The sequence below is a fragment of the Salvia miltiorrhiza genome, chromosome 2, assembly GCF_028751815.1.
Source record: "Salvia miltiorrhiza cultivar Shanhuang (shh) chromosome 2, IMPLAD_Smil_shh, whole genome shotgun sequence".
Lineage (NCBI taxonomy): Eukaryota > Viridiplantae > Streptophyta > Magnoliopsida > Lamiales > Lamiaceae > Salvia > Salvia miltiorrhiza.
Window position 1 is genome coordinate 15,616,662 of NC_080388.1, and position 9,430 is coordinate 15,626,091.

Consider the following 9,430-nt stretch of genomic DNA (forward strand, 5'->3'; position numbering starts at 1 on the left):
TTCTGTTTTATGTTCTTTTTCTTATTTTTTATTTTTTTTCAACAGCATATATCCCCAATAAATCAATGAATCATCACTCAGCACACTAAAATGGTAGGAGTACTCATTTCTCATCTCGTCATAACCTAGTGCATTCATATGTTTTCAAGGGACAAAAGCAGGCTAAAATAGGCTAAGGCTCAATATATGTGCAAAACAGGAGCAAATTAGGCACAAACGAGCTCACTAAGGGAAGAGTGAAGGTTCGGATAATATGTTCAGGCCAAAATGATGGTTATTCCTAAATGCCTTAATCATTTTTATGCATTAAGTTCTCAAACTTAGTCTTGACTATGGCAACAGGGCAAACCAGAAATTCAGCATAAAAGTTCGAATCATTCACTCATCAAAGAAACAATTTGAGCTAGTTATGTGTGCTCATTAAGGCTCAATCCTCACAATTTAGTAGGCTTCAAGTATTTTGATCAAAGTTTGCACGTTTTTCTCATACAAGAATACCTACGAACATATGCATAATTCCATCACAAGAGCAACAGCCTATCATACCAAATCCAATATCCTAATCTCAACTCTTCACATCATTCATCATAACATTGCCAAAGGACTCGAAACTGACTCGAAAATCAAACCAACAGACCAACAGAGCAAAAAGGCAAAAACAAACAAAACAAAGAACAAAGACACCCCCCCACACTTGGACAACATAATGTCCTCATTGTGTGAGAGTATGACAGACAAAAAGAAACAACAGCAAACAACTAAAAGGAACAGAAGCTGCAAAAACGATAAGCAAAAAGAAAGAAACTTCCCTGAACGGTAATCAAGAAGGTGGAGGAGGGCGTAGTCCGAGAGCTTGCTCCACCGCTGCCAATCGTGTGCTCAAGTCCACCGCCCATTGCGGTGGATGAGTGTCAAAGTGGGTGCACAACTCCGTGCGCAAGGTGTGAAGCTGCGGCAGGAACCAAGGTGGAGGAGTAGTGGAGTCGGTAGTATGGCTGGACGTGCCTGCACAAGAAGATGAGGGGGCAGTGCTCGGGCCTACAATGCCCGGCTGAGTCAACTGAAAAGAGCCGGAGCTCGCCAAATAGACTAGACCCATGGCCTGAAAATCAGAAACAGTGAAAGTAGAGATAGGCATATGAATGGGCCAACGAAAAGTGTGGTGCAAGGCACGAGCTAACCGTGTGATTAACCCCCCAAGTGCAATGCGTCCTACCAACCTATTGGCGCACGCTCGCCATTGTAAAGCTACCCAATACCCACAATTTACTTTCACTCGTCTCCGCATGCAATCCAACAGAAAGATTTCACTATGAGTAACAATATTCATTGAATCGACACGTCCAAACAGATTATAGGAAAGAAAGCGATGACATAGACGCAAAATCTTTGAATCGACACGTCCAAACAGATTTGCACTACGGGAACATCCCTTCCTGTAAACTAACTCAGTGGAAAGTGCAGCCCATGTTGCATCAATGGATGTAGAAAAATCATCAGGTAAAGCACAGAGGGCAGACACATACTCATCACTAACCACAGATTCGTCTGTTTCAAATCCTAACCATACATTCAATTCATTCACAGACATATGATGCCAATCCTGATTCAGTAAAAATGTAATAGCCTGAGGATGATCTAGAGGCAAATGCGAACTGAACTGGAATGAAGAAATAAAATCAAGCACCAACCGGAAATAAAGAGGCTCATCGCAAGTCAAGAGTGGAGACCACCCAATACTTTCGAAGTGCTTTTTTATTTCCTCATTGACCCCTAACACATGCAGACTATTCCAATCAAATAGACGAGGAGCAATTAGCTGGCGTTTTACATTGCATTCATACCTTGCACCGACTTTGTTAACGGTGAACCGGCTGTGAGGGACAACAGGTTTCCGGCGCTTGGGCTTCTGGCGTGGCCCCATCTCAGCTTGTTACTCCTCTTCCTGCTCGTACTCTTCGTCTTGTTCTACCTATTCATCCTCAGCTTGCTCCTCCTCTCCCTGCTCGTATGCTTCGTCTTCAGAATCTGAGGTAGATGCAATCTCATGTACGCGGGTGTCGATCGTGATAGGTCGAGCATGCTGGCGGCTGCTCCGCCTCAAAGGGGTGGAGGTCGTAGCTTTTGCCTTCGCCTTACTAGATGTGGAGAGCTTGGTTTTCCCGCTGGTGGATTTGCGTAGCTTCTTTGGCGTAGGAATGGCCACCTTCCGACGTCTCTTCCTTGAGGTAGACGGTGATGGAGAAACCGGAACGTCGGAGATGGTGGCTGAGGCGTAGGGCTCGGCAAATGGTTCGGTTTCACACGTCGGTGGCGGTGAGAACACAACGATGGCCAAAGCATCTGTCGCAGACACCTCAGTGGTGGGAATGAGGGTTCCGGTGGCTGGCAGGGCCGGATTTGCGCCGGCAGATGGCGCTTCCTCGGTGGGTTGGACTTGGGAGGGAGATGGCGGCTTGGGCTTGCGGGCTGGCAGTCGCTTCTTCCTCATAGGAGCCATGGTAACCTGAATCTACAGCGGTGGGCGGCAAAGGTTGAACAGCGAACTGGAGCGGCGCGGTAGTGGTGGTTGAAAATTCTGGGCGCGGCCGGAACAGGGCAGTCGGAACGGCGGCAGACTGTAGGGATGGCGGCTGTGGTCACGGCGGTGCTGCTCGGCCGGAAGAGGGAGGTGTAGGGTCGTAATGATGGCTGGGCGGCGGGAATGGGCGTGGAGGCGCAGCGGCAGGAATTGGGGGGGGGGGAATGGGGAGGAATTTTGACTAAAGTCAAAATAAAACCCTAGTATTGAATTTTGCACATTGGTCCCCCAACTCTTAAGTAACTTCCATGCAGCCCCCAGCTTCACATCTTTTTCAGAATAGCCCCCAAACCTGCGAAAATTATCAGTTTTTTTTTTTTAAAGAAAAACGAAAAAAATAAAAAACAAGGGCAAGAGAAATCGGGTTGCCTCCCGATGAGCGCCTTTGTTTAACGTCCTTGGCTGGACAGAAAAGAAATTCCAAAAGCCTTAAACGATGGTTGGAGACGTCAGGCTAAGCGCATTGAACAACTCCATCTCGACTCCAGCATAATATGGCTTGAGTAATTGTCCATTAACCTTAAAACACTTTTGTGTGTCGAGGCTTTGGATTTCCACAGTTCCATGAGGGCTCACACTAACAACTTCAAATGGGCCCAACCAACGAGATTTCAATTTTCCTGGCATAATCCTTAAGCGTGCGTTAAACAAGAGAACCTTCTGCCTAACTTCAAAGGATTTCGTTCGAATGTATTTGTCATGTAGAAATTTGGTTCGTTCCTTGTAGCGACTTGCATGGTCATACGCCTCCAATCGAATCTCCTCCAATTCTTGCAGTTGAAATTTTCGCTCTTTGCCAACGACTTTTTCATCCAAACAGAATTCCTTCACGGCCCAAAAGGCTTTATGCTCCATCTCAACAGGTAGATGACATTGCTTCCCAAAAATCAGCCGGTACGGAGACATACCAATCGGTGACTTGAATGCAGTGCAATATGCCCATACCGCATCGTCCAGTCTCAAACTCCTATCCTTTCGTCTCGGGTTGACTGTTTTTCAAGGATGCTCTTGATTTCTCGATTAGAAACTTCAGCCTGACCGTTGGATTGTGGATGATATGCCGTGGCAACTCGATGATGGACTCCATATTTCTTGAACAATGCTTCCAAAGTGCGGTTGCAAAAATGAGTTCCTTGATCGCTAATGATGGCACGGGGCACTCCAAATCTGTTAAAAATATTAGCTTTAAGGAACCCTGCAACAACTTTAGAGTCATTAGTGCGGGTGGCCTTCACTTCCACCCACTTCGAAACATAATCAACAGCCAAAAGAATGTAAGAATTTCCAAAAGAACTAGGAAACGGCCCCATAAAATCCATCCCCCAAACGTCAAAGATTTCACAAACCAAAATAGGGACTTGAGGCATTTCATTGCGTGAAGAGATATTACCTGTTCTTTGGCACTTGTCACAATTTTTGCAGAAGTTGTATGAATCCTTAAAAATAGTTTCCCAATAAAAACCACAATCAAGAATCTTACGTGCCGTTCTTTTGGGACCAAAGTGACCTCCACAAGCATGAGCATGGCAAAAATTCAAAATGGAATTAATCTCCTCGTCAGGGATACAACGTCGTATCACTTGATCCGCACAAGTCTTCCACAAATAAGGATAATCCCATATGAAGTATTTTGCTTGGCTCCTCAACTTATTCTTACGGGCTGTCTCCATTCCCTTAGGAAAAACTCCAGCAGTTAGAAAATTAACCAAATCAGCATACCAAGGAGTGTTACCGTCGATGTGCAGCAGCTGTTCGTCTGGAAAGTCGTCTGGTATGGGTATACCGTCCGACACAGTCTGCAGTCTGCTCAAATGGTCAGCTACCAAGTTCTCGGCTCCCTTTTTATCTTTAATCTCCAAGTCAAATTCCTGCAAAAGCAGAATCCAACGGATCAAGCGAGGCTTAGATTCTTTCTTAGAGAGCAAATACTTAAGAGCTGCATGGTCAGAATAAACAACAACTTTAGAACCAATCAAATAGGATCTAAATTTTTCACAAGCAAAAACGATGGCTAAAAGCTCATTCTCCGTGGTTGTGTAATTGCATTGAGCCGGGTTGAGAGTTTTGGAAGCATAGTAAATCACATGGCTCTATTTCCCAACTTTCTGCCCTAGCACTGCTCCAACGGCGTAGTCGCTTGCATCGCACATGATTTCAAAAGGTTCTCCCCAAATTGGTGGCTGAATGATGGGGGCAGAAGTGAGTCTACTCTTCAACAAATCAAAGGCCTCCTTGCACTTGTCATCGAACACAAAAGACACATCTTGATGAAGCAACCTAGTGAGAGGTTGAGCAGTCTTTGCGAAGTCTTTTATGAAGCGCCTATAAAAACCTGCATGGCCTAAGAAAGCACGAATCTCTTTCACATTAGAAGGATAAGGTAATTTAACAATCAAATCAATTTTCGCCTTATCAACTTCTACTCCTCTTGCAGAAATCACATGCCCAAGAACGATCCCCTCTCTCACCATAAAGTGACATTTCTCAAAGTTCAACACCAAATTAGTGTCGACACATCTCTGCAAAACTTGCTCAAGATTAGTCAAACAATGGTCAAAAGAGTCTCCATGCACAGTAAAATCATCCATGAAAATTTCAATGCAACTCTCAATCATGTCAGAGAATATACTCATCATACAACGCTGAAAAGTACCAGGAGCATTAAATAATCCAAACGGCATACGACGCCATGCAAAAGTGCCAAAAGGACAAGTAAAAGTGGTTTTCTCTTGATCTTCCTGAGCTACAAAAATTTGAAAATATCCAGAGTAGCCATCAAGAAAATAAAAGAATTCCTTACCAGCCAATCGCTCAAGCATCTCATCAATGAAAGGTAATGGAAAATGATCCTTCCTAGTGGCATCATTCAACTTCCTAAAATCAATGCACATACGCCAACCAGTTTGCAACCTCATGGGAATCAACTCATTATTCTCATTCTTGACCAATTGAAAACCAGACTTCTTAGGAACCACATGAACAGGACTGACCCATGCACTATCAGAAATCGGATAAATAATCCCTAAATCAAGCAATTTAAGAATTTCTTTAAGCACAACTTCTTTCATGACAGGGTTCAATTTTCTTTGAGGATCCCTAGATGGCTTACTATTAGGCTCAAGTAAGATTCTATGCATGCAAGTAGAGGGACTAATACCTTTGATATCGGCTATAGTCCATCCAATGGCAGATTTATGCATCTTAAGAAGACTTACCAACCTTACCTCTTGTTCTACACTGAGTTCATTGCTGATGATCACTGGCAGCGTGTCATCCTCTCCTAAAAACACATATTTCAGATGCTGGGGCAGTACCTTCAAGTCCAGCTTCGGTGGCTTCACAACAGAGGGCAAAATCGGTTCTGTGCTGGTCGGTATGGGCATCCTGCTCGACAGGTGCCGAACTGGAATTTCCTCCGTTGAGTACAGCTGCATGATAATCTCTCTAATGGCTTCATTCTCCTCAGTTTTGGTGTTCTCTTCAGTTAGGGAACTGAAAATAACCTGCTCAAGCTCATCCTCCCTGAAATTCTCAACAAATTCCTCAACCAAAGGGTCAATAACATCAATCATGAACACAGATTCAGGATCCTCAACATGCTTCATAGCCTCAAAAATATTAAATGTGACAACATCTCCATCAAATTCAAGGCTAAGCATTCCACTATCCACATCAATTTTTGCCTTAGCAGTTTTCATGAATGGTCTCCCTAAAAGAATCAAAGATTGCTTAGCAGAGGCAGAATCATCCATATCAACAATATAAAAATCCACAGGAAAAATCAAGTCATTGACATTGACAAGGACATCCTCAACAACACCTTCGGGATATGCAGTAGACCTATCAGCTAACTGAATGATAACACGAGTGTCTTTCAAAGGTCCTAATTGCAAATCCTTATACACAGAATAAGGCATGACATTTATGGATGCTCCTAAATCTAACATGGCTCTCTCAACAGTCTTATTACCTATAATGCATGGAATGGTGAACATACCAGGATCTCGACACTTTTGGGGCAATTTTCTTTGAAGAACAGCAGAAACATTCTCACTCACTCGAATTCTCGCATCATTCCCAAACTTCATTTTCTTAGAGCATAACTCTTTCAAAAACTTTGCGTACCTGGGAACTTGCTTAATTGCATCAAGCAAGGGCAAGTTTATTTCTACCTTCTTGAAGATTTCCAGAATATCCTTCTCTTCTTCAATTCTCTTGTTCTGAGCTAGCCTAGAAGGAAAAAGGTGGTGCAATCAGTGATTGAGGAATTGAAACCTTAGGTTTTCCACTTACCTTAGAAGAACTAGGCTCGGTGGATTCTGGTGACTCCTCACTAATTGCATCGTCCTTGGCTTCATCGGGCTTTTCTTCTTTATCCTGCTGCTTAGGCTGTGGCTCAACTAGAACTCTCCCACTTCTTGTAGTCACTGCACTTGCATTTTCCTTGGGATTCATCTCCGTGACAGAAGGAAGTTGGCCTTGATTCGCCTGCAGCTTGTTCACCTGAGTGGCTAACTGCGTGATCTGTGTGGCCATACTACTCAACGCTGCCTGAGTTTCATGCTGGAATGCCTGCTGACTTTGCACCAAATTCTTCACAATTTCACTGCTCTGGGCGAGGCTCTTCATGATATCGTTCATATTGGGTGCAGAACTCGGTGCAGGTCGCGCGGTATGGGCATACTGTCCAGCCTGCGGCGGATTCAGCGCGTACATCCCTGGTTCCTGCTGTCTCCACCTAAAATTAGGGTGATTTCTCCACCCTGGATTGTAGGTGTTGGAAAAGGGGTCGTTTCGCCTTGGCCTTTCTGCGTTCATCTCTTGCTCATCGGCGGATCCCATGCACGCTTGCTCAGTATTATTATCCTGCAAAGATGGACATGCATCAGTATGATGATTATTTTCAAAGGAAATTCCACATTGAACGTGTTGAGTTTTAGCGACAGCAAGTCCTCTAACTAAAGAGGTGGGAGCATCAATTTTCTCGTTCATGTTGGAATCTTCTACTTTCTGCACTGGCCTATAACGATCATCATCCTCATCCTCATATTGTTGGCCATTTGAAACCATGTCAACGATGAGTTGCTTTGCTTCGTCCAAAGTTTTATTGGTCAAGCTTCCACCACAAGCAGCGTCAACAATTTTCCTATCAAAAGAAGACATACCACGATAAAAATAGTTAGTAAGCAATTGGTAGTCAGAAAATCCATGATCAGGACACTTGCGACACAGCTGTTGGAATCTCTCCCAATAATCGGCTAGACTCTCCGCCTTCTTATGTTTAATGCTGCTAATGGCCATTCTCAAATTTGCAGCTCTGGACTCAGGAAAGAATTTTCGCAAGAATTGTTCTTCTAAATCTCCCCAAGTTCTAATCGAACCAGGAGGAAGATCAAAAAGCCAATCTCTCGCTCTACCCTGCAAAGTATGAGAAAAAGTCAATAGCCTCAAATTATTTTCAGTAAAACCATGAGGGCGTAGAGTTGAGCAAACTAGATCAAATTCAACCAGATGTTTGTGTGCACTCTCTCCAGGTAAATCACCGAACTTGGGTAGCACTTGAATGAAACCAGGCCGTATTTCAGCGTTGCCATTAATGGCAGGAAGGACAATGCACAAAGGGCGATTGTTTCTATGACGGCCTAGCTCTCTGATCAGTTGAGGTCTTTCCTGTCGATGATCCACGATCTCTCTATCGTCCTCATCATGGTCAGCCATTGGAACTTCAATTTCTGGTTGTTCCTCAAGACTTGGTGGGGCAGAATTGGATCTCTTTTTCCACTCCTTAGCTTGCTTCTTCAACTTTCGTGCGGTCCTCTCGATTTCCGGATCAAAAACTAATATGCCTGTACGAGAAGAACGGGGCATAAACTAAAAATAAAAGACAGACTGAAATCAGTAAAATCCTGCTTAAAACCAATCCCCGGCAACGGCGCCAAAATTTGGTGCGTCGTTTTACACCAAAAATATCCGGCAGTCAGCCGGTATACCCACACTGTGCAGACAGCAGTAAGCAAGATCGTCTCCTAAGGGACTGGCGAGAATTTCTCCAATTAAAGCCTGCAAAGTAACCACGAATTTTTGAGAAGAAAATATAGAAAATACTAAACTTAAAATTAAATAAATAAAATTCAAATAACCAATTTTGATAATGACGAAAAGATGAATAAAAATTCCAACAATTAATAAAAGAATTCCAGCAATCAATTAAGTTCACCCTAGCTTAATTATTCCTATCATTGATGCAAAAATAACTTTAAATCATGCAAACAAACCAGTTATAACCACCGAAGACGCTTCTGACGTGATCTTATTTCTCCTTAATTATTCGGTAACCAGGAAGACGCTTCACTAATTACTACCCTAATCGACTGACAATCGTAAGAGACGCTCTATAGGTTTAATGAGCCGAAAGCATTAATATCTAGAGAAACCCGATTCAAAACCAATAAACTCTGACGCGGGATTATTGAATTAAGACTGCTCTTCCCTTGACTCTGATGTGTCAATTTACCACTAATCAAACCTAAACCACAATTACGGATGGCCGGTTCAATTGGCTATATAATTAATTCTAACCCAATAAATATTTGCAACTATCTAATGGATTAAAACAATTAATATCATTAAACATGGAGAATTGCAGATGCAAGCATAAAATAAAGTATAAGAACAATTAGATCTCACAGAATAATTTTGCTAGTGCTTCCCTAATCGTTGCCGGAATAAACGAATTTAGCTAGAAAACATAATTAAATAACACAAGAAATTAAAAGAATAAATTGCAAGAATGATGAAAGAATAAAACTTGAATAAAACTTAAAAGTTGCGTCTGCACTGCTGCTCTCA

At 43.0% G+C, this 9,430-nt stretch overlaps 1 protein-coding gene across 1 annotated transcript; it reads right to left on the reverse strand.

Annotated features, from left to right (window-relative positions):
- Window positions 1-3,010: 3,010 nt before the first annotated feature.
- Window positions 3,011-3,487, reverse strand: LOC131008049 (uncharacterized). The gene has a single exon (XM_057934952.1). It carries the CDS (start codon window positions 3,485-3,487, stop codon window positions 3,011-3,013), a length of 477 nt encoding a protein of 158 aa, XP_057790935.1.
- Between the last annotated feature and the right edge of the window lie 5,943 nt (window positions 3,488-9,430).

What these genes read in the sequence shown, in the direction of transcription:
- LOC131008049 (XM_057934952.1), bottom strand. Translation starts at nt 3,487, where the DNA reads ATGTCTCCGTACCGGCTGATTTTTGGGAAGCAATGTCATCTACCTGTT.